The 26,177-nt window shown below is 43.9% G+C and overlaps 1 protein-coding gene across 2 annotated transcripts in view; it reads right to left on the bottom strand.

Annotated features, from left to right (window-relative positions):
• The window catches only part of CUNH7orf50 (chromosome unknown C7orf50 homolog), an 87,754-nt gene that overhangs the window by 26,157 nt on the left and 35,420 nt on the right, over nucleotides 1–26,177 (bottom strand). For both annotated transcript variants that reach the window (XM_025212361.1, XM_025212362.1), the window contains one exon: nucleotides 25,293–25,477. In XM_025212361.1, the coding sequence (XP_025068146.1) occupies nucleotides 25,293–25,477 (185 nt within the window). The remainder of the gene's footprint in view (nucleotides 1–25,292; nucleotides 25,478–26,177) is intronic.

The following is a 26,177-nucleotide window of genomic DNA, read 5'->3' as shown; positions in this document are numbered from 1 at the left end:
CTGGCGTTGATTAACTCAGGCCAGGGCTTCTAGCTCATGATCAGCGAAGTTTAGAGATTTCCCGGTTGTTACATTGTGTTCTATTGAGTTTTTGATTCCTGCCCTTGTTAACATTGTTACAATGTATAATTTACTTATGAAACTAAACACATTCAGTTGAAAGGTGAGGAGTATAAAATATAAGCTACAAATGCCATGGCACACAAATAGATAAAAATACCAAACTACAAGGGGAGATACAAAATGCGCACACACAAATTTTAAAACACAATTCCTTATCTTAAAGTGAAAGAGAGAGGAAGGTAGAAAAAGAGAAACATATCCAAAGAGAGGAGAGCAAATGCAGGCAAGAGGAAAAGGGGGCTTTCTGCTACAACATATTGGAGAGATTTGGATGCCATTTCAGCAAAGGACAATGAAAGTGATGCAGGGGTTGGGGCACGTGACTTCTGAGGAGAGCCTGAGGGAACTGGGCTTATTTAGTTTGGAGAAGAGAAGACTGAGGGGGATTTAATAATAGCCGTTAACTACCTGAAGGGTGGTTCCAAAGAGGATGGAGCTGGACTATTTCTCAGTGGTGGCAGATGACAGAACAAGGAGCAATGGTCTCAAGTTGCAGCAAGGGAAGTTTAGGTTGGATATTAGGAAAAACTCTCTCATTAGGAGGTCGGTGAAGCACTGGAACAGGAATCTCCCCTTGGAGGTTTTTAAGGCCTGGCTCAACAAAGCCTTGGCTGGGATGATCTAGTTGGTGATGGTCCTGCTTTAAGCAAGGGGTTGGACTAGATGACCTCCTGAAATCCCTTCCAACACTAATTTTCTATGAGTCTCTGATTTTGCTACAAACAAATGCTGTAACAATTCAGACTTACATTATTTCAGTGATGCTGAGTCAAACCTAGAGTGATTATAATTAGAGTTTGGAGATGGCAAGGGAGAGGTGGGAAAATGAGTCATGACTACTAGAAGCTGTTAAGGACAGTCAGATAGATAGTACTAAAAGGAAACTAAATAAGCCTGTATAATCATCTGAGCTTTGCTAAAATCATGCTGTGATCAAAAATATCAATCTATCATAACTTTTGCAAAAGAAAAAAACACCAAGGTCATGGTTTTTGTGCTGAGTCAAGTTGAAAGTGTTGAGCAAGTGGATTTTTGTTTTGCTATATTGAAAACTCATCAATGACATTTCTTTAGAAGGGATAAAAGAATGAACCACTCTGAGAAGAATCTGAAGACTGAAGCACTGGCTGACTGATTTTGTTCTGATGTAGCCAGGATGCCAAAGTACCAGTTTACAGGCGGTCCTCAACTTACGACGTTTCGCACTTACAGCGTTTATACATTTCAACTTTCTGATGTCGGTTTTGACTTTACAATGCTTGATCCAATGCAACACCATGCCAGAAAACAAGTTTGCTGCATTGCTCTTCTCCCTGGAGAACATCCGTCCAAGCTTCCTTGGACACTTTCTTTAAGAAAGCAGACAAGACTTCAGAAAAACCTGCAGCCAAGACTCCTGAGAAGACTCCAGCCAAGAACCCTTCAAAAAGTCCAACCAAGAGCTTTTCAAAAAGTCCAGCAAAGTCACCTCAAAGAACTCCTTCCAAATCAATGTGATTGCTATTTACAATATAGATACATGAATGTAGCTATATTACTCATCTATAATTGATCGAGTACAAAATTCTGGGGTATTTTTGGTGAAATTAGGGTATCGGACCTTGCTTCAGGAACCAACCCCCAATTATTACATTGTTTCTTATGGGAAATTGGTTCCGAGTTACAACGTTTCAACTTAAGATGTGGTTTTCAGGAACCAATTGTGTCGTAAGTCCGAGGACTGTCTGTATAGCTTGACCTATTTCACTGGAAGTCTATATTATTTGGTGGCCATGTGCGAGCTCTTCTAGAAAACTTCATGGCTATGAGGCATGGTGCAGCTGGCACCATAAGGAGGGGTGTCAGCCAGCTCGGCCCTTCATCAGCAGTTCTTCTTGACCAGATATTTTAATATAATTTTGGGCTGTGTGTTTCTGCACTACACCCACCCTAGTAGCAAGCTATTACACATTTATTGAAAACAAGATATAAAATACTTCTCCCCTCTAGTTCCAACCTCTAACTAGTCCTTTCTACAAATGAACTTTGGAGGGATGAGGAACTGAGATTTATCAGCTTTGGTACAATCCCCAGGCACTTCTGCAGCTAGGAAGGTTGTGAGATTGTCTCTTTTGAACAGGTCCAGTGTTATTACTGATGGCTAATTAGAGATTGTTTCTATACAGCCTATTGAAATTTTAAAAATATGAAAGCAATTCCCATTCAATGTACCCTCACATCTTTGATAGCACAGCAAGATACCAGTAAATGTGCAGATAATAATAATTTCACAGGAATTCAGACAGCCAGAAACCTACAAATATCCCTCTCACTGGTTTGGGAAACATCTGCTTAGTGCCTTCCACTAGCCCCACAGAACAGACGGCTTTTACAGCATGTCTGGAAGTCAGCAGAGTTGCATTATTTTGAAGCAGAGGACCATGTTCCACAGCCTTAGAGCCCTCCTAGAGAATGACCTGCCAGCCAATGTGCCTTTGTTTTAAAAGGAGCATTTTATCTGGACACCCCTGTGAGCATAACTGTAGCAGCATGGCACAGGGAAAGACAGAAAGGCTCCCTAGCTCTTCCGGGCTTTTAAGACATAACACCTTACACTTCCTTCAGCAATTGATGATTCACCCTCCTGTCTGTAGTAATAACTATTTAAAAATGACAAAAATATGGGATCAACAAAGAATAATCCTAATTTATGTGGCAGTTGAGAGCCCTAATTTAGATGTTCTTATTTCTGGTTGTACTTGATAATACAGTACCTTATGCCTGAAAAAGCCTTTTGTCAACAGCATCAGATTCTCCCTCTAAGATGCTGCCTTGATTACTGTGCTCCTGAGCTTAATTTTCTTCCTCAATAATCTATTCTTTGAGAAACTAGTTAGCCAATTGCTGCTTCCTGAAGATGCCTACCATTCCAATTCAATTATATTCCTAAAAAAGTAATTATTTATATCTTTTGGGCATTGCCATATTAATAAACGAGTGAAATGGGGGTCTAGTTTTATTAAGGAGCCAATTTTATTATTTTAAAACACTGCTTGTTGCTTGAACTCCAGTTGGGTGGCCATGACAGCTCCCTTGAGCTAACTGATTAATCATCACTGTCAACTGTATTTTAATTTTTAATTTTGCATCAGCTGACGAGCCTAGCTGCTTTTCTGGTGTTAGGAAGATGCTCTCCACAATATTTTAAATGTCTGGGCTCTGGTTGAGGAGTTTTCATGCCTCTCAGGAGCCAGGCAGAAGCATTAATTCTTTTGAAGCATGGCTCAGATTTCAGGACAAAAAGGTAATATGAAATCATATGCACTCCCACTGCATCCACTCTCTCAAGAGACAAGAAATGGGGTACAGGAAAGAGAAAAGGTGTGTGCTAAATACACAAAACATTCTGGTCCCCAAGCTTTGCTTCAGAAAAAACTTCATAAGGGGTGGAGGAGGGAGTGGTGGCAGCCTGCAGAGTATGCAATAGCTGTGCTCTGCATTTCCTCAACATGCATGGGACATGAAAACAAAATTTTATCTGAATAAGAGTGAATTGATCTCTACTATCCGTTAACAGTGAAGAAAAAACCTCAACAGTTAAGATATTGGTCAGGTTTTGCACAGAATGCAAATCTAGTATTAACTGCCATTATAGATGATAATGTTATATCTGAAAAGGGATGCAGGTTGTAGCCTATTGGTCTACAGGCAAAAGGAATCAGAACTCATGGCAGAGGTGATATCTTTTATTAGACCAACTAGATACTTGCAAAAAAAATGTCTTTATTTGCAAGCATTGGGGCACTGTAACAGGAGGCCTTCTCGGGGCCGGTCTACCAACGGCCCACCCACCTGTTTCTGGGCCAAACCCCCCCCTTCTCGCCTGCCATGCCTTGATGATATTTAATTAGGATGTTAATTAGGCAGAAGGCTGCCCATTTCTTGCCCCGATGCCAGGGGGCACTATCTGCAGCTCTGTTCCTCCCCTACACCACAGCCCAAGCCTTGCAGGTGGCATCCACAGATGTTAACCTCACCGGCCTCACACTGGGCCCCAGAATCCTCCAGCCCAGACCCCTACAAGATCCCTCCACTCAGGCGGCCTACCCCACCCTCATTCTGGGCTGCCTAGCTCCCTGAACTATTTTCCCTCTCAGGCATGGTCACTCTGGGTCCTTTGGCCACACAGGCCTTGGCCTTGCCTCCAAGGCCAGTTGGAAACCCCAGGCCCTCAGCTCTGGGCATCCTTCACAGTGGGCCCCTGGCCCTTTTGACTGTTCTGGTCCTGGCCCCAGCATTGACTAGTCGAGGGTACTCTAAGTCAGGCCTCTGAGCCTCTAGCCCACTCCCACTCTTGGGTCTGCCCTCTGGACCCTACAAGGGGGTAACCCACCCATTTGTGGGAGCTGCAGTTAAGGCACCCCAACCCGCCCTGGGGTGATCACTGGCCTGGCATTTCCTGGGGGCTTCCACACCACAGAGCTCCACCAGGCCACCCACTCCCGGCAGGGTGCAGTTTTAGGTCATGCCCAGGACCAGCAGCCTCCAAGCCATCCCCTACAGCTCCTGCCCTTACCTCTGGATGTTGCATGCAGCCTTGCAGCCACGTGATGTTACTACCTGGCCTGCCAGCAGCAAACTGCTCTGTTTATATAGGTGGCCAGAGATCTAAAATGGCTGCCACAATCAAGCACCTGGTAGCTGCTTGGCTGAGTCCTTAAAGTGGCAGGCACCAACAGTGCCCTGCCACAGGCACACTGACACTTCCTCAAGTATAGGAGAATGCAAAGATTGTAACATTTCTCCTAGGTGGAAATGAAAATCCATGTTTCACAGGAGAGCTGTAAGTGTTGTAAGAGCTCCTGGTTGGAATAGGTCATTTTGTGCAAATAAGGCTCATAGAAAAGTTGGAACAGTCTATTTACTTCAATGTTGTCCAGTGTCAAACAGGATGTTGAATTATGTTTCCTTCTGGTTATGATATTATTTCACAGGAGTGTGGGGTGATGGAATGTTCTCCTGGGCAAGGAATTTCCCTTGTATTGAGGCAGCGTTGAGCTCTGTGAACACACAGATTTAGCTGGAACAATAGGCAGGAGCCAGGGTGTCAGCTTTCAGGAAATTAACTATTTCAGACAAGAGATATTATGACATCTTCAACTCTACAGTGAAATATGAATTTTCATTTCCATCTAGGAGAAACTTTACAATCTTTGCATTCTCCTATGCCTGAGGAAGGATGTGTGCGCCCCAAAGCTTGCAAATAAAGAATTTTGGGGGTAAATGTCTGAAAAGGGCATTCCAATCACTTTCATAGTTTCATAGCTGCTAGGGTCAGAAGGAAGCTAAGCAGATCATCAAGTCTGACCCCCTGCCATGGGCAGGAAAGGATGCTGGAGTCAAACTACCCTGGCTAGGTGATTGTTTAGCCTCCTTTAAATACATATCTTTTCTTTCCTCAAGTACTATGAGTAATAAAAGGGAGTTAGAAGTTGCCAAACACCCACAACCTTAATGGGAAATTGGCGTGCTCAACAAGTTGTAAGAGTTGACCCTTAATGTAAGTGAACCTGCTTCTGCACCTCTCCAAGGTATCTTGCCATACTCATTAAGGGCTTTTTGGATGCACAAAAATTATATTAAAGCTGTTAAAATTTTCATTAGTTGTAACCCCTTCTTGCATAGTATAAAGCAGATGAACAAAGGAAGTCAACTATAAAACTTATCTAATGACTAAACTTAATAAACCGCTAAGATAACCTATTTATACAAAATTTTATTTTGCTGGGAATGAGCTGCTGAGAAGAGGATACATCTGTACCAATTTTTTTCAACAGGCTTACAAATTAAGCAGCTGCTTTCTAGAAAAGAGAACTAGGAAGAAAAACACGAACTAGTTGTATCAAAATATGTATGGCTTTAACACCTGTACTACATTTCCCCCTTTCTGAGAAAGCACTTATTGTGTGATGGTTAACTTCTCTGTTAAAACATTTTTACATCCATGGTATTTTAGCTAAGGCTTATGCTGAGCTTAAAGACCCTCCTGGAATGAAAAAAATACAAATAAAAGCTAATTGGGCTGGAAAATGATCCACTGACCAGTAGTGAATGGGATGCTCTCCCTGGAATGCATGGCCTAAACGCCCTCAATTCTTCCCCCTTATGCTTGTGCGGGTAATCCTGCAAATGTGAACTGATGTACCATTGTCTCCCCCCAGCTACAGACAAACAGGCAGTGCCTCTATTCATAGATCTGCCAAGCAACAGCAGCATGAAATTGACAAGACTTTAGTCAGTTTCACTAATGGTATTCAGAACCCCAGAGAAGACAGTGAAACTTTCAGTTCAGGTTAATTTTAGACTGTCCTAGCTGTTAAAAGTTAAAGTGACAGAAAGATATACTGAAGTTATTCACGGAGGAGGACTCACAATAGGTTTGTCTTCATCTTTCTCACAACTTCAAGGAGACTCTAGATTGGTGAAGACAGAAATCTCTCAGTCTTTACAGTAGCTGGACAGATTTGGAACTTTCAATGTATTACATATTTAGTAACCACAAGCTGATCTAAAATCATAGATAAGGAAGGCTGGAAGGGACCTCAAGATGTCATCTGGAGGAGTCCAACTCCTTGCATTAAGCAGGATGGGACCTCAAAAAGAGGTCTTGAGACAGCACCATGGTACAAATTCCACAAACTCTCCTTAAAAATACTTCTAGCTTCTCCAAGGGTGTAATACATGCCTTTTGTGGAGGGGGTAATAGCCACATAAGACTTAATGCACAAAACTAAGTGAAGTGGTTTGATGACCTGGGGTTGAAGGTATTATCATGACTATAACTTGGGGGAGGAGGAGATGGAGGAAGAGGGTGACCTTACTGTTAACAGTAAAAACAAGAATCCACTTACAGGCATGTAGCAGGCTGAATTACAGTTTTGCCAATTGATTCTGGAATCAGGAGATCTCATATCAGAGGGACCTCTGACTCCATGTTAATTATACTATTAAATATAGTATTTCCCCCACAGAGATTGTTTGAACCAAGGGCTTGAGTAAATATTTTGACAGCTTTGCTTCACACTGACATAGGGGTAGGACTAGAGGGAGACAGAGGGTTTCAAAGTAAATCACTGCAGCTTTTACTGAAATATGCTTTGAGATTTGTATGCCTGACCCTCTATACAATTAATCTGGAGTGTCAAAAAGAACAAAGAATTTATTATAAAACTCTAAAGCAGGATTAGAGTTTCTTGTTCCATTTCTCTTTTTTGGTAAAATTTAGTGACCATTTATCATTAAGCAAATTACATAGAGAAATCGCTTACCATAGCCATACACTAAATAAGTTGATTGCTAAATAGATTTAGCAAGCTGGAAAAACTACTGATTCTGACAGTAACTTAATAGGGTTGACAGCCTCCAGAGCTTTTACCTCTTACACCATGCATTAGGGCAGTGCTTCTGGACCTTTGCCACAGCATGACCCCAGTTATGACTGCATTTCCTCAGCATGACCCCACACTCCCTACCCACAGCCCCCCATGCCCCTAGGTGCCCCTCACTCCCCACCCACAGCCCCGTGGTCCTGCCAGTGCCCCTCGCTCCTGACCCATAGCCCCCTGGCCCTGCCAGTGCCCCATGCTCCTGACCCACAGCTCCCCATTGCCTAGGTGCCCCAGGACCAGGGCTCACAACACTCCCCCCTTCCCCCCCAGCAGCACCCAAGCCCCTGCTACCACCAGAGTGGAGTGTAGAGCCGAGTTCCCCTCCTTGTCCCCTTTTCCCAAGGGTGCAATATCTAGAGTGGAGCCTCTTGAGGGTGGGGATGGGTGTGGGCTCAGGGCTCCCTGCTCTGCTGGCCTTCCCCTGTGGGCCTCCGTGGCCCAACAGGCAGGACCCAGCATGGAAGGTTGGGAAGGTTTGGTGCTGCTGCCGAGAGCCCCATGCCGGCTGCACCGCCCTGGCAAGGCACCCCCTGCCCACCTGGCTGCAGCGGTGGTACACAGTGATACCTCGTGCTGCTGCTGGGTGGGTAGGGGGCACATCACCATAGTGGTGTGGCCAGCGTGGGCCATTTCTGAATGGATTGGAAATACCACAGAAGAGTTTCAAGCACTGTTCTCTTTTGCTAACAGTCCCACCTGAAACCAGAAGCATCAAAAGATCATAAATAAAAATGACACGGGAAAAAGTTAGACTGAAGTCAGCAGAAGTTCTAAACTGGGAAGAAATATGGACATTCTTCAAAAGCACCTACTGCAACTCAATATGAGACGCTGCGGGAGCTTTAATTGGAGCGGTTCTCTGAGCCGTTCTAATTAAAGTGCCCCGCTACTACCCCTGGAGCAGGTGTAAAGACTCCCACCGAGCCTAAAAATTTAAGAGACTCAAGCACAACATGGTAATGGGACCAGACAGCCTATACTGGCACAGACCTCTATGCAAGTTCTCAGTGATCAAAAGTCTCCTGCAAGTCGCACAGAGTACGTGAAATCTCTGTTGACTGGAAAGAAGCAGGATGAGGGGAAGTACAGACCACCCTCAAAGTGAGGGGTACCAGCCAGTGAAGAGGTATGGTCAAGAGAGCTAAAGGGCAGTGCTGATTTTGACTGCAACACTCCGGTGTCTTGCATGGTACAGGTGCCTAAACAGAAAGGCATGAAAGGCATGAAGTGGAGTATAACATTAAGTCCCAGTTGTGAAGTAAAACACCTATTCTCCTTCTTAGGGAATCCTCCCATAGGCAAAACCCCCAATGCTGCCAGCATGTTTAGGGATGGACAATGAGACAAGACATACATAAGCAAGTCCCTGGCCCACATGACATGACCAATCAGTTAATCACATCTTTAGTAGTAACCCAGCCACACATTCATCCAATTAATACCTCAATAAACAGGGAATAAACCACAAACCTATCACACAAAGTATGTGTAATAATTCTGTGGCTGGTTCCCCTTGTGTCATAAATTGAACGTGTGGCCGGCGTGTTCCTGGGGCTGGGATGCACCAGAGCCTTCAAGGGCTCTTAGTTTCATAGTAGCTAGGGTCAGGAGGGACCTGAACAGATCATCTAGCCTGACCCCCTGCCACAGGCAGGGATGAATGCTTGGTTCACAAGACCCCAGACAGGTGATCATCCAACCTCCTCTTGAATTTGCCCAAGGTAGGGGCGAGGACCACTTCCCTGGGAAGCTGGTTCCAGATTTTGGCCACCCTTACTGTAAAATACTGCCTTCTGATCTCTAACCTAAACCTATTCTCCATCCGTTTATTACCATTGTTCCTTGTCACCCCAGGTGGTGCTGGGGAGAAAAGGGCTATGCCTATTTGCTGTTGATCTCCCCTGATGAGTTTGTAGGCAGCCACCAGGTCCCCCCTCGGCCTCCTCTTGCTGAGGCTGAACAGGCTCTCATGCACTCCCAGCCACAAGTGCACCGGGCATCTGGCTTGCTACTTGTCAGTGCAACCCAGCTGATGATCTCGGGTCCCCCGTGTACCAACGACAGTTGGGTTCAGAGCACAGTTCCCCGATCTCACAACTGTGCCTCCTGCTATGCAGTGCCTTTAATTGAATGTCTGTCAGTGGCCCACAAGGAATCAGTCTGGGTCCAATCAACGACGGGTGTAGACACTAATGTGCTTCTAGCACTGTGGCAAAACACATTATACCACAAATGGAAAGAGCAGCTACCCCAGCAAGCAGTTACTTATCCTTCTAAAACAACAGTTGTACAGCAGCTGCACAATATTCCTGTAGCACGACATTTTGAGGTTAGAAAAATACTGGCGTAGATCCAAAAGCAGTTCATTGTGTCAGCTGCCACCAAGATACAGAAAACTGAATCCAGAAGTGCTCTCAGTGGATCTATAGGGAAAAATCACCAGGTGGTCTTAAGTTAAACATCTTGATTAAATGGCTGAAAGCTGTGGGCTAGTCCCTGCTACCACTGAGAGTAGAAGATGACATTCAGATGGTCCTAAACATGCAGTTTCAAAAATCAGATGGCAAGGAGAAAACTGTTATCTCACAATCTATACTAATCCATAAACCCAACTCTGAATTAGCAACACATGTGATTTTGTTGGAGTCAGGCTGTAAGAAAACAGAAGTAGTATCTGTTTGCAGAATACTCGGTGACAAATGTATTACAGTTGGTGCATCCATGGGAAAGCCAATTAGCAAGAACTGAAATAATTGTTAAGCGGGTTTTACTGGACAGCAAATTAAACATGAAACTGCAATGTGATGTGGCTGAAAGATCAATCCATGTTTTCTCTAAAGAAAGCAAAGACATCATGTTACCGAGCAGAGGTGATAGAGATTACAGTGTCCCTACATAAGACTGGGGTACAACTATAGCTGGATGAACGTTTTCAGCTTAGAGCCCTTCTTTATCAGAAAGACTGAAAATTCGAGGGAGGTGAGAAAAGAGCAACAAAACAGATCATTAACATAACAAGACCAACATAAAAAGAAAAGATTAAAGGGCTAAACAAAAGAGCTGGCCGAAGATGGAATGTCACTGCAGCGTAAAACTTAATGGTCGCAACATCAGGACTTGAACAAAGCTCCTACTATATAAGACTGTGGTAATACCTACTCTTCCCTATGGCTGTGAAGCTTGGGTGACCTAGAGGGACCACCTGAAAAGCCCGAACTGCCATCCCCAGCACTACCTCCAGAGGATCTGTGGTATAAAGCAGGAAGATTGTTGCACAAATGCCAGTGTCCTCACTGACGCTAACACCACCAGCATGGAAGCGTTGATTATTATCAGCTGCGGTGAACAGGGCATTGTGCGCGCATGTCTGATGTACACTTACCGGAACAACTGGTATACTCCCAACTCAGCCAAGGACAGAGGACACACAGGGGCCAGAGGAAATGCTTCAAGGACACCCTCAAGACAAACCTTAAAAAGTGTGGCATTGACACCACAAATTGGGAAAAACTAGCGTGGGACAGGGCTACATGGTGACGCCTTGTGAGAGAAGGCAAATCTTACTTCGAGGAAAACCATCTCACCCTGGAGACAGAAAAACGACAGAAATGGAAGGAAACGAAACAAGACTGAGAATTCGGTGGTCCGACCCTCCCTTTCCCCACCACCTGTAGCGTCTGCCAGAAAGTCTGCGGTTCTAGGATTGGCCTTCATAGCCATCAACGGCCTCCTCTACAACCCTTTACTTGACCTGTGGGAATGATTATCAGGGGTGACGCGTAGGTGGTGCACGTGCACCCCGTGCATGGCAATGCACCCCCTGCAAAAAGGCGGCACCGCTGGCGGCGTCTGCGGGCGGTTCATGATTGCCCCTGGCTGCTGCTGCCTGCGGATGGTCGCCGACCCCTGGTTGGTGCTCACCACCTTCCCCCGACACCGACAGTGCCAGGGGCATCTGCTGTGCGCCCCCCCCCGTCCCCCCGCTGCCGCCAGCGCAGCTGTGCTCCCCACAGCCGCTGGGGGCATGCACCGTTCATGATGATCATCCTTGACTATAAGGGACTGCTGCTGACAAATGATCACAAACAGTGAGGAGTGAGAAGCGGCTGAGGAATGTATGTGTAATAATTCTGTGGCTGGTTCCCCTTGTGTCATAAATTGAACGTGTGGCCGGCGTGTTCCTGGGGCTGGGATGCACCAGAGCCTTCAAGGGCTCTTAGTTTCATAGTAGCTAGGGTCAGGAGGGACCTGAACAGATCATCTAGCCTGACCCCCTGCCACAGGCAGGGATGAATGCTTGGTTCACAAGACCCCAGACAGGTGATCATCCAACCTCCTCTTGAATTTGCCCAAGGTAGGGGCGAGGACCACTTCCCTGGGAAGCTGGTTCCAGATTTTGGCCACCCTTACTGTAAAATACTGCCTTCTGATCTCTAACCTAAACCTATTCTCCATCCGTTTATTACCATTGTTCCTTGTCACCCCAGGTGGTGCTGGGGAGAAAAGGGCTATGCCTATTTGCTGTTGATCTCCCCTGATGAGTTTGTAGGCAGCCACCAGGTCCCCCCTCGGCCTCCTCTTGCTGAGGCTGAACAGGCTCTCATGCACTCCCAGCCACAAGTGCACCGGGCATCTGGCTTGCTACTTGTCAGTGCAACCCAGCTGATGATCTCGGGTCCCCCGTGTACCAACGACAGTTGGGTTCAGAGCACAGTTCCCCGATCTCACAACTGTGCCTCCTGCTATGCAGTGCCTTTAATTGAATGTCTGTCAGTGGCCCACAAGGAATCAGTCTGGGTCCAATCAACGACGGGTGTAGACACTAATGTGCTTCTAGCACTGTGGCAAAACACATTATACCACAAATGGAAAGAGCAGCTACCCCAGCAAGCAGTTACTTATCCTTCTAAAACAACAGTTGTACAGCAGCTGCACAATATTCCTGTAGCACGACATTTTGAGGTTAGAAAAATACTGGCGTAGATCCAAAAGCAGTTCATTGTGTCAGCTGCCACCAAGATACAGAAAACTGAATCCAGAAGTGCTCTCAGTGGATCTATAGGGAAAAATCACCAGGTGGTCTTAAGTTAAACATCTTGATTAAATGGCTGAAAGCTGTGGGCTAGTCCCTGCTACCACTGAGAGTAGAAGATGACATTCAGATGGTCCTAAACATGCAGTTTCAAAAATCAGATGGCAAGGAGAAAACTGTTATCTCACAATCTATACTAATCCATAAACCCAACTCTGAATTAGCAACACATGTGATTTTGTTGGAGTCAGGCTGTAAGAAAACAGAAGTAGTATCTGTTTGCAGAATACTCGGTGACAAATGTATTACAGTTGGTGCATCCATGGGAAAGCCAATTAGCAAGAACTGAAATAATTGTTAAGCGGGTTTTACTGGACAGCAAATTAAACATGAAACTGCAATGTGATGTGGCTGAAAGATCAATCCATGTTTTCTCTAAAGAAAGCAAAGACATCATGTTACCGAGCAGAGGTGATAGAGATTACAGTGTCCCTACATAAGACTGGGGTACAACTATAGCTGGATGAACGTTTTCAGCTTAGAGCCCTTCTTTATCAGAAAGACTGAAAATTCGAGGGAGGTGAGAAAAGAGCAACAAAACAGATCATTAACATAACAAGACCAACATAAAAAGAAAAGATTAAAGGGCTAAACAAAAGAGCTGGCCGAAGATGGAATGTCACTGCAGCGTAAAACTTAATGGTCGCAACATCAGGACTTGAACAAAGCTCCTACTATATAAGACTGTGGTAATACCTACTCTTCCCTATGGCTGTGAAGCTTGGGTGACCTAGAGGGACCACCTGAAAAGCCCGAACTGCCATCCCCAGCACTACCTCCAGAGGATCTGTGGTATAAAGCAGGAAGATTGTTGCACAAATGCCAGTGTCCTCACTGACGCTAACACCACCAGCATGGAAGCGTTGATTATTATCAGCTGCGGTGAACAGGGCATTGTGCGCGCATGTCTGATGTACACTTACCGGAACAACTGGTATACTCCCAACTCAGCCAAGGACAGAGGACACACAGGGGCCAGAGGAAATGCTTCAAGGACACCCTCAAGACAAACCTTAAAAAGTGTGGCATTGACACCACAAATTGGGAAAAACTAGCGTGGGACAGGGCTACATGGTGACGCCTTGTGAGAGAAGGCAAATCTTACTTCGAGGAAAACCATCTCACCCTGGAGACAGAAAAACGACAGAAATGGAAGGAAACGAAACAAGACTGAGAATTCGGTGGTCCGACCCTCCCTTTCCCCACCACCTGTAGCGTCTGCCAGAAAGTCTGCGGTTCTAGGATTGGCCTTCATAGCCATCAACGGCCTCCTCTACAACCCTTTACTTGACCTGTGGGAATGATTATCAGGGGTGACGCGTAGGTGGTGCACGTGCACCCCGTGCATGGCAATGCACCCCCTGCAAAAAGGCGGCACCGCTGGCGGCGTCTGCGGGCGGTTCATGATTGCCCCTGGCTGCTGCTGCCTGCGGATGGTCGCCGACCCCTGGTTGGTGCTCACCACCTTCCCCCGACACCGACAGTGCCAGGGGCATCTGTAGGAGCTCCCCGCTCATTGGGCTCCCGCCGTACTCCCGCTGCCGCCAGCGCAGCTGTGCTCCCCACAGCCGCTGGGGGCATGCACCGTTCATGATGATCATCCTTGACTATAAGGGACTGCTGCTGACAAATGATCACAAACAGTGAGGAGTGAGAAGCGGCTGAGGGTTGTACTAGGAGGTCTGAGTGAGTAACAAGGGAGAATGAGGGGGATCAGTAAGAGGACAGGGTCCCACATGACCAACTTAGTGGAATTTTTCTGCCACATCATCCTGCTCTGGCACTTTCGTGTTGCATAATAGGCCTGAGGTAGCTTGAAGAAAGCCCAAAGGGCCTGAATGCAGCTAGGTAACAGGTATATGGCTTTCTTTTTTTAAGAACCTCTTTGGAAGCCCTGGGTTGTACTAAAGATGGAAAATGAGTCTCCAGGTTGGGGCTGCAACACAAAGCTCAGGAGTGGTGCAGTGGAACAAGCTGATGGAACTTATTCAGGCACCAAAGGCTAGGTCCTTACTGGGGCCATAGAGCAGGCAAAGACTGGAAGGGTGCAAAGCTGGCTGAAAGCCCTATTCCGAGCCTCTAGGAAGCTCAGCACAGCTATTTGCCAGGCACTGACTTCAATGAATTTAATCAATGTATCGAGTTTCCTCTAAAAATCTCAATGTTGCAATATTTCCAATACTGGAAATCCTTCATCCAATATTCTGCCTTACAGACTCTATCCTGATACTGGATTTATGCAAGAGATGTAAGGAATTCCCAGGTACAAATCAAGAAGCAAGACAGCACAGAAAGTAGGAGGCTGGAAGTCAGGGGTGGGTAAAACATGGCCCACGGGCTAGATCCGGGCTACCAGGTACTATCATCCAGCCTGCAGAGCCCACCAATGAATTGTACCCTGCCCAGGCCTTCCACCCATGAGGGTGGGAATGAAGCAGCCAGGTATATAGCCCTCACCCCAACATACCCTATTGTCCCCGTTCCCACCCTTGTGGGCGGAAGGGCCGTGCCCAGCCAGCAGCAGCTTCCGGGCAGGGCTGCTGCTACTTTGGGCTTCCTCAGCATCCCGCTCGCTCTGGGCAGCAGGTAGGGAAGTGGCAGGGGCAGGGGTGCAGCTGCAGTTGGATGAGAGAATTGAGCGTGGGGCTGGCAGCAGCATGGAGCCCGCGCCCAGAAGGCAGCAGCAGCGTGGAGCTCGGGTGGGCAGCGTGTGGGTGTGAGGGAGGGTGGAGGGATGTGGGGAACCCCCCCGAAACTCCCCCCATGGCACGCAGCCCCAGCAGGGAGCAGCGACAGCAGCAGACAGGGACAGTCTGGGCGCTCATGCTCAGCTCTGGCCAGTGCTGCATATCACGGTGAGGAGTGCAGCCCCTCGCTGGGTTGTCTCTATCGTCGGCACTCCCTGTGCTCACATGGCACGGGAGGAAAGCCTCATATGCTGCAGCTGGCTGTCTTCCCCACCCCAGTGGCTCCCATGCCATGTGAGCATGAGGAGCGCTGACGGTAGAGACAGCCGGGTGGGAAGCTATGCTCCATGCCACAATATGCAGCACTGACTGGAGCTGGGCCCCAATGCCCCGAGTGCCCCTGCCTGCTGCTGCACCACTGGGGGAATGTAAGGGGGGGTTGCCACATCCCTCCACCCTCCATCACACCCCACAAATGCCACACTGACACCCTGTTCTGACAACCCCCAACATATATACAAGCTCCCAATTTACCCTATGCCCCCCCACACACTGCTACACCCCCTCACAAACTCTCCCACACACCGCCCCAACATACACCCCCCCTCCACACCCCACCATACATGCACCCTACCATATATGCATACACACCCCACACACCTTACCATACACACCTCCCACCATACATACCCCCCACTCTACCATACACCCCTCACCATACACCCCCCAAAAAACCCCACCATATACACATACCCCCTGACCATACACCCCCCAACCATACCCCCTCACACAATATACATGACTAAGAGATTATTTTGAGTTGCTATGCAATCACCTCTATATACAGTACACAAACACAGATCATGACAACAATATTTTTTGTAATAAAATTAAAATATGTTATAGTAGGTGTTTTGACTTTTAGTGTATCATTTGTTTTTTTCTGGTTCTAAGATGACAACCCCCCCTCCCAAAAGGAGTATTTTTGCAGGGCAAGGGTAGGGACTTCCAGTGGCAAAGATCAGGGGTTAGGGTGGGACATCTAGTCCCAAGACAGTGATCCAGGGGCGAGGCAAGTGTCAAGGGGCGTTGATACCCATGCGGCCCTCGAAAGCTCACCAAACCTCACTAAGCAGCTCTCCACCTGAAATAATTGCCCAGCCCTGTTCTAAGTAGTGGCCACGGGTTAGGTGCAGCAGGTGTCCAGCATCTGTGACCATAGCAGGCCCAAATCTTTGAAGTCAGGATAGTATCAGAAATGTATAAAGATCCAAGTTTTATAAAGATCAGTGCCTCATGACAGTGTAGAATGGTAATTTATTGCATATCTGCCAGACTATTTAAATATCTGGACTCCTGTTGGTTCTGTTATCTGACTGGATGTATGTGACAAAATAGTAAAAAACATCTAGAAATAAATTACAACTGATCACATAATCCCCCTGAAATTATTAAATACAGAACTGTCCCCAGCCCACCATACCTTCCTTAATCTCCAAGGCAAAGCTGATCTTTCATGTCACTTATAAGCCCCAACAACGGGTGAAGAGGATCCAGCAATAAATTCCTTTGTAGTTACAATACAGCACTTCTCTTAAGCCAATTGAATGCAATTTTCAGAGGTTTATTCAGATTCCATTTTAGCTACTGGCTAAGTGTGACTCATAATTTGATGAAATCTCCAGTAGTCTTCATATTATTCAAACTAATTTAAGGGCTGCCATTTAGATGTCTCTCTCTACACACTTTCTTGTCTCGTGAAAATTTACAATGGAACTTTGTTGCTGTGTCTACTCTGAGCCACGGACAGACATGAACTTGAAACACTCCAAATGCTGCTCCAATTTGAAGTGCTTCAAATTCAGAGTGCTTCAGTGCCTTCCAGGAGTGCAACTTCCAACCGAAGCACTTCAAAATGACACAGAGTAGCAGTGTTCTCCACCCATGACGCACAACCCCAACACCCCACAGTGCTCTGCTCCCCCCCAGGAGACGGGAGAAAAGGATTCCTTTCATGCCTCAAGTCCACCAGTGGCTCCTGAGGACAGCCAAGATGACTCTTCAATCTTCTCTCCCCTTTCTCTACTGTGGGGATGAGATGGGGAGAACTGAAGAGGGAGGAAGAGCAGGTCATTATGGGATGCCTGCGGACCAACCCCCTGGCTCTGTAGACTATACAGATGGTTCAAGAAGCACTTCAAAGATGTTTCTCATTTTTTGAGGATCATATTTGAAGCTCTTCTGTACATGCTCTGTTTAGAGCAGTTCAAAGGTAGAGTGCTTCAGTTGTTACATCTGTCAAGGAATGCTGTCTACATTAAATTCCCCAGCGTTTCCAAAGTTACATACTCCTGCAATTACATTCTGGGGCCACAAACAAAATCATTATTCAATTGGGGAACAACCCTAGATACAGAGATAGACTCGACAATTTTGGTCAAGCCTTTATGAAATCTTAGATGAAGTCGTGCAGAGGTTCTGGAGCGGCTGGGAATGCATGGAATCTTTAGAATGATGCATTCTAGTTTAAATGATAACAGTCCACACAGGATGTTTAAATTTTTGTTATTTATATACACTTATGCCTCAAATTACTTGATTATTTTAGTATGTATGGTAGGCACTACTTATTTTAACAGCTTATGGAACTGTCATAGTCCGGAATTTCCAGATCTGCACCAGTAGTTTTCCTGGTATTTTTCTTAGGAAAAATACTTACCCCATTTGTAATGATATCAGCACTGGATTTTGAATGTAGACTTGATTCTGTATGTCATGAAAATTAAGTACACTTTTTAGCCTTTAAAGCCAGCAAAGACCATTATGAAAGTCTGATCTCTTGCACAACACAGGCCCGAAATGACCTACTAATTCCTGCATCAAGCCCATAACTTCTAGTTGAACTAAAGGATAAATATTTTTTTAAAAAGCAATCCAAACTAGTAAAGCAAACCATCTACTAATACTGATTGAAGTTTTAATACTACACAGAATGATAACGCTGAGTAGAAATGAGCTGGTTGTTGTAGGCAGAGCTTTACAATTGTGTCTGTCAAAATCTACCATAAATTATACCACGGATTAAAAAAAAAAGAAAGAAACTTAATCTACTTTAATTTGGTCTAACTGCAGTCTAAAATTAAACGGGGGGAAAAGTCAGAGTGAAAGGGTCTCCTTCAGAAACTTCAGAAGAAGGAGGAATTTTTATTTGGCTCTGGAGGGGAGGCCAGAAAAGGCAACCCACCATCAGCTCCCCCCTCATTCTTTTCTGTTTGCTGAGAAGATCCCCACTGACATCTTCCCCAAAGACATCTGTTGCTTTCTGAAAGGGGCGGGGGGAAGATGTGGAATGTTAAACTGCCACCAAAGCCCAATAATATATGGTCTCTGGAGGGAAAAGTTAATTTGTATGTTAACGTTTCTACAACATCTGTCCCCTTCATATCTCTGTTCTAGTTTCTAGCTAGCACTGAGTTACTGCTGGTGATCCCAGAAGAGCTCCACTCTGGTGACAGCCTGGTAGCAAATGCCAATTCATGTCTTCTGAAAAGCAGAGCTACTTTCAGCTGAAACAAACCTGGTACTTCTATTAACAGCCTGGCCAGGGGTTAGGAACCCTCTTGATTCTACTGACACCGGAGACAGCAAAGACTAATTCTAGCAGTGGCTGCAGAAACGCTCAGGATTCAGCCTAGTGCCAGTGGATCAAGGAATTTATTAACAGCGAGACCATTTCCTCACTCACACTGAAACGTACAGAACCCGCATTCTTACCTCCGTGTTTCTGAATATTGCCTGGTTTGATGCTATTCTTTTCAGTGTCTAGCTGAAAAAACAAACACAAACCCCAGTCTTATTTCTCTGAATACACCCCAAATCTTTTTGTTGAAAGGGCTCTGCAATAATTAGCATAGCAAGGGAAAATCTGGAAGGGGAACAAAGGAAATTAGAGCCTGAGTAAGCATCCAGGGCAGTATGAAGGCAAGAAAAGTGCACTTCAGAAGCATTTTTAGGAGTAAGTCATAAACAATGTTGATAATAAAATTGATCGTGTTTTTAAACTTGATTTGCCTATCTTGCTATTTACAGTGTTTAAATTAGAAAAATAAATGTGTTTAAAATTAAATTTGAAATTAAATACAAGATATTTAAAGCTCTAAACTTACTATAGCTTCTTAAAGCATTTAAAATAAAAAAATATGTTGGATTCATGAGCCTCTATCCAAAACTGAGTTACAGTAGGCTGCCTTCTTTTTTAACTTTGAAGTCAAGCTTTGTAAATAGGGTACAATAGTTCATGTACCATTATGAGCTTAGTCCTGTGGGAGACCCATAAGTGACTGATCTATCACCATTTCTAACACACTAAAATGTAATATTACTAAGAATTTGAAAACATTAAGCAATATAATTCAGTTATGTAATTATAGGGTGCCCTCCCAGGTAGCAAAGAGATCTGGTGTAAAGCCTCCAGGTAGTTATAAATCAACGTGCTCTAATGGTTATATACACCAATAAGAATGCACCTTCCTTCATACAGTAACTGAGGTACACATGGAAAAGTTAATTTACATCAATAATTTAAGGCCAAGCTTTGTACTTGGTAATTTAAATAAATCGTCCCTAGTTATAAGTGACATCTCAGGCAGAGATAGTTTATAGCAATATCCTGTAAGAGAGGTTAATCCATCCTCTTTTCAATTTATGCACATATGGAACCATTTGGGGCATCCCAAATTTCTTTTTTTAGTTCTCTCTGAATGATCGCTATCTATGATTGCCATTTGTGCAGGCCCATAAAGCAGTGCACTTCCTCAATGAGGCATAAGAATAGAAACACCATCGCTAGTGCCATGTGAGTTGCCAAGACAAACAAGTTCTGCTAGGCATTTTAATGCCATGGCAGGTCAATTAAGCTATAATTAGCTCTAGCCAGTACTCCCAAGAGTTGCAACATCCTTTCACCTGTAGCCAAGGGGCACTCAGAGAGGTGGGAATTTTCAACTTAGTTTTAAGGGCATCAAAAGCAATGAGAAAAAAATCATTTCTAATCTCAGTCTTAAAACTGAACCCTCGCTTCTTATTATAAATGAAGGGCAGATGTCACTATTATTGGGAGATGCCTTCTGGAAGTAAGATCCATATAACCAAATGAATTACTTCTATATAAAATCTGGCACTTCTTCCCTGCCTGCCACTGAGAAATGCTCCGCTTTCTTCCCATGTTTCTATTCCCCATGTTGGACTATTTTTTATTTCCCCTTTCCAGGTTCTTATAACCTTTCCACCTATCCTGTCCTTTGGTTCTACTTTTTCTCATCTCAACACCTTGTCACATCTTTGCCTGGATCTCATAGTTTCATAGTTGTTAGGGGCTGGAAGGGACCTATATGTGTTTGAGAATCTGGATCAGAGTGTTTTTCCTGTTTGTGCAGGCACGCTGGGATCTCCAAGGGAGAGAAGCCAAGATGCAGATAAGGGAGCTGCCATACTATGTTGAGAATGAAGGAAGATGAGATCAAAATGAGGAAGACAAGAGCTTCTTTTCTCCCTCTCTTACAATCCCAGATGAGGGGAAGGAGAAGAAAGAACTCACTCAGTTACTTTCCCCTCTCTTTGGGGAGGAGGAACAGGAGAAAGTGGCAGAAACAATGGTCTGCTCTTACATTGCACTAGTGAGAGGAAACCAATCCAAAGCTTCCAGCCTGGTAAAGCTCATCTAGACCCCAAAACAAACACTCAGGTTTTCCTAAAGTTCATCTAGACCCCAAGACAAACACTCAGGCTGGGCTCACTGCTTGCCACCTTCTGACAATTCCTTTGGGACCCATTTTTCTTGGCACTTTGCTATTGTGTAGGCACAATGGGGAAAAAAAATCCATGAATCCTTATAGTTGTCAGGAGGGCCCCTAATTTAGATAGACCAAGTTCAGAGGAAAATTATTACTTGTACTTTTTAAAGACTAGAAAAAGTCTTTTCCTCTTTGCTTTTTAAAAAATGTTTGTGCCCCGCCACACTTCCAGGTTTTGTCCAGAGCTGAAAGCAAAAAGATCAAAATACCCAAGAGGAACAGTGGTGGAGCAAGGAGACAACCTTTCACTATCCTTCCGCTCCACCCACAACCAACAAGAAAAGGAAATCTCCAGAGAAAGGCTATTCTTAGAAGACTTCCAGCCTAATTTCTTGATCAAACAAGACCAGATATGTTCAGATAATGCTCTGAACTTTCGGAGCCTTTCCAAGTCATATATTCTGGTGGTGTCCCCATCATCATTAGTTTGCATTGCCTACTAATATTAAACACTCACTGAACTTCAAAGCAGTTACCGATCAGGACTTTAGTGCATACTGTCTACATACCCAATAAATTCTTATAAAAACTATTCTATTGTGCTTGTGTTTTTATTTTAAGACATGGCAAAGCCAGAAAAACGAGTTGAGCATTACCTTTATGTATCCAAGTTTTTCGCAGGGCTGCTGTGTGTCACAATCCTGATATTATTTAAATGCAGGATGCTTTTGTTTTCAATATAAGCAAGCAGTAGGAAACACTGTAATTAAATTGGGGTTTTTTTTCCTCCTGCAATATACCCTCCATCAGTCCCAAGGTGGCATTCCCATCTGACCTCACTTTAAAGTGTTTTTTGTCAACTAAGAAGTCCTTTAATGAACATCCTTATAAACAGGAAGGATTTTTTTTTAAGTTAGCTGAAAAACGAGGCTGCTTTAAGAGAAAATTGATGTTCATTTCCCAAAGGGTTTGTCCCTTTTGGCTTATTTGTGATCACTGAAATGACTAATGGATTATACTTTCTGGAAATCCATGCCAGACAGTCTTAATTGTACCCCCTGGGCTTGTTGTTCTGTACATTGTCATTTTGTGCCCTTTATCCATTTGTGAATGTGGTCACCTCTCCTCTGTAGGCCTGGGCTAGTGATGCTGTTGCAGCTATATTTGAGGGCACTCTGCTACAACCAGAGCAGATCCTTAGGAGGTTAAACTTCTTTAGTTATCACTGACTTCAATGCACCTAACCTGCTTTACACCACCTGACCATCTAACTGAGTTTATCTGAGACTCCCTCTGTAACATCAGACTTTATATTCTTGGGGCCCAGACACTACTAATCTAGGCCTAATTCCTCTGCCCTCAGTAGTAACAAACCATGTGCAAGGTTGAAAGTATAGTTCTGATTCATGCATGCTGTGTTGAGCAGTACTAAATCTTTGGAAAAAACCCAACACTCTCTGTGAAGGGCGTGGAAGAACCAGTTATTTCTGTGAGGAAGAGTCACGTGTCCTGCCTAACATAGCTATGCCATGCTGAAGACTGTTTTGAATACAGCTGTGATTTTTTTATTGCTGGTGTCAGAGGCATCAGGAGGTAAGTCTCCAATCAACGGTCTCAGATTCCCCACTCTGGGCATGACTTACTGCCTCTCATAAATGTTAGCTCTTCATTAATTCATTGCAACTAGGAGGGTGAGGCATGTCCTTGGGGGAGTGATGCTATGCACCAGCAAAGAAGAACCTCTACCCTGGGGCCTGAGTGCTACTCCCATTTTACTTTTGAAACTACAGCATACAACACTGCACCTGAACCAGGGTGTTCTATATACAGTAAAACAAGGAAAACACAAAAACCTTATGATAGATTAATTTATGTTTCTTTTCCGCACTTAGCATTTTGTTATTCCTTTCCTGCATTTTTCTTTTTCTTCTCCTGTTTGACCTTTTCTGGTGAAGAAATACTGTTTATTCTGTTCCATATACATTACTGTGATTCTACCAAAGTGCTAATAATTCTTGGAATATGCAAGCAATTCCCTCTGCCTTACAAAATAATGACTTGCATTTTCCCATGCATCTGTTTCTTAATGTGTCCTAATATTTTCCTCTGAGGCATATTGAGGCTCACTGTACCAATTTAGGGTTGATTTCTTTTAGTGAATTCAAAAGCCAAAATGAGATGTGGTGTTTTTTAACACTGAATATTATGTTGCTAATAAACTGAAATTACAGTCTTAGTCCCCAGTAAATAACTTCAAGTTCCACCTGTCCAACAGGAGATTCACATTAAGAGTCAGACAGTTAAAACTCTACCTTACTTACCAAGTATTTTACTATATTACGTAAGTGCAGAACATAAACCCACAACTTCCTTTTGTTTGCTTCCAATATCACTCATCATTCACCTGTACTACTCCCTTTTCTTCCTACATTCTCCTTTATTCAGAAAATGACTTCACCAATTGAAAAAGACAACAGGATTGAAATCCTGGCCCCAATTACGTCAGTGGGAGTTTTGCCACTAAGACCTATGCTTTCAGACTTTTTTTCTCTTGAAGATTAAAACTGAAGGCATGATCCTGAGTGATGACTTTTAAGTATGGGCCTTTAGTTCAGTTGCCCATCCTAAGGGTTATGGAATCTTTTCAAATGTACAAAAAAGGAAGTAGACTTTTCTGTAATTTAAAACAGTACAAGAGAGGTAACCAGAATTAACAGCTGGAAAACTTCATCATCATGTCTGCTCTGTAGATCAGAATCCTACCACCCTTCTCTGTTAACCTCACTGGATTCAAGTCAGTGGTTTATGCCATAATTCCCCTAGTACCATGTTGATGTATACACACAGAGGACTCAATTACACAACCAAACTGTGCGCTGACAGGTTCAAAGGTAATTTGGTATTAGGTCAAATGAGACACTATAGTAAAAATATGTGTCTCCCTAACAGTTACGATGTCCTCAGGCTTTTATTCTGTATACCTAACTAGGCAAAAATCCAAAAAGATAATACAGAATATTAACCAAAAAACCCACAGCTTGTTCTTTTGCTTTCCAAACCTGAAAGCCATTATCTCCATATCCCTACCTACTACCACACATTCCAGAGTACGGTTTAAACAGATGGTAGCTAACTACCAATCCATTTGCAGTTCAAAACAATGGTGAAGGGCCCCAGCTGTTTTCCAGATCTAAAATATTATTGTCATTTTGCTATCACTCTGTGATGAAGGTTATGTAACAAAAATGCACATGTCCCTCAGCCTGGAATGCAATTAATTTCCTCCCTCCCCACTAAGGAGTTGTAAGTTGTAAGTAACCATTCAGACTGTCTGAGTATTTCATTTTAAGCACTGCCAGAGATAGAAAACTGGAGCTGTTCCAAGTAGTAACCTATTCTTTGTTACATGCAAATCTTCTGGAGCTTTTAGAGGTGCAGAGTAGTTTTTAGTTCAGAAAAAATAAATGCCACCGTCCTGTTTATTTAGGACTGCTCACTGGTTATAGTGTACTAAGACAGTTTAGTTGCACTTCTTTTAAATGTGGACTTTGCTTTGCACTGGAATTTTAAGTATGACGCACAAATACGCCAACTACAGAAAAGAATTATTTGCAATCTGAAACCCGTTCAGTGATGAACCCTTGGCATACAAATGGACAGCTTTTTAACTTTATGAAGTTTAAAACGTAGTGTAGTGCATCTAATTTACAATTCCCAAATGCTACCGATTGCTTTGGGTTAAATTGAAGATTATATGAACTCTAACCATTTAATGCTACTTTATTATATAAGAGACTAAAACAGACTGTCTCAAAGCAGCACACTACAAAGAAGTAAATTTCCCAGTTGTTTTTATTGTCCTTCTTCAGCAAGATCTCAATGATCATTGAAAAGATGGGAAGTGCAATAAGATGTTCAAGACAGGGAATGTCTTTTGCCACGATTTACATGGTGGTTCACATAGAGGGATGCAGTATAAATAATAATAAAAAATAATAAAGTTGAATGAATCATTTTGTCCATATATGCCAGCTGAGAAGAAACATGAAACTAACATTCAACTCTAAGTTGAACTTTGAAGTTTTATTACTTAACTCAGCTGGGTCTGCATTTCTGCCATGATCTACAGCTTACTTTTCATGCAGAGCTTCAGTGGTTTTGGGATTCTTACCTAGTTAAATACTCGAGTGCCAACTCAGACCCTGATGGCTTTTTGGTCTCCTCTTTCTTAGCAGAGATTCCAGCTTCCCGCATCAGTTTTTTTTCTTCCTTCTTACGCTCTTTCTTTAATTTTCTTTCCAAAATCCTCCTTTCCTCTGCAGACAGCTCCTTCTCTTCCTCTACTGCTTTCGTTGCCTGAAAGAAAAAAAAAATGAAGATATTTCAGAAAAACTTTTATGCTTAACTTCACGATATGTACATTATACAAGCGAGTAAAACAGACTGTCCCTTTTTAAAGTAAAACACTACATATAAAGAAGTATATCTCCCAATGCAAACTTTTTACTGTCCTTCTTCAGCAAGAGCTCAGTGATCACTGAAAGGATTGGAAATGCAATACTACAGTTCAGTACAGTATTATAATATTACTATGAGGAAATGAACCATGGGACAAAACATAACTTCAATTTTCTGAAGAAGGAGCAACGGAGGTGTTTCATTACTAGGAAATTCTCACTTGAGAACTTTACTGTATTGAATATCTATCAGTGTACTGCACTTTCAAATGTGCAGTATTGTCAATCATGACACTAGCCTTCGGGAACATTTCTGTTTTGTTCCATCCATTGCTCTAATACCACACTCATCGCCATAGTGTTTGTGCTTTTCAGTTGTGACAAGGTTAAAAGCCCTCACGTGTTATTTGTTCTCACCTTTTTCCCTAGTGGGAGCAGTGTGTGCAGTGGATTTTTTTGGTTGTTATTATATTTTTAACATACATGTGCTGCTGTCTGCTTATACTAGGGAAGGTAAAAAAGGTCAAACAAATCTCCCTTGAATGCAAGTGAAAGTTCAAAAGGTTTATCACGGTACTTAGCTCCTCAGGGAGCCCATT

Source organism: Alligator sinensis, unplaced genomic scaffold, assembly GCF_000455745.1.
Source record: "Alligator sinensis unplaced genomic scaffold, ASM45574v1 scaffold1517_1, whole genome shotgun sequence".
NCBI classification, from domain to species: Eukaryota; Metazoa; Chordata; order Crocodylia; family Alligatoridae; genus Alligator; species Alligator sinensis.
The sequence above is the reverse complement of the archived record's forward strand: the minus strand, read 5'-3'. Positions and strand labels throughout refer to the sequence as shown.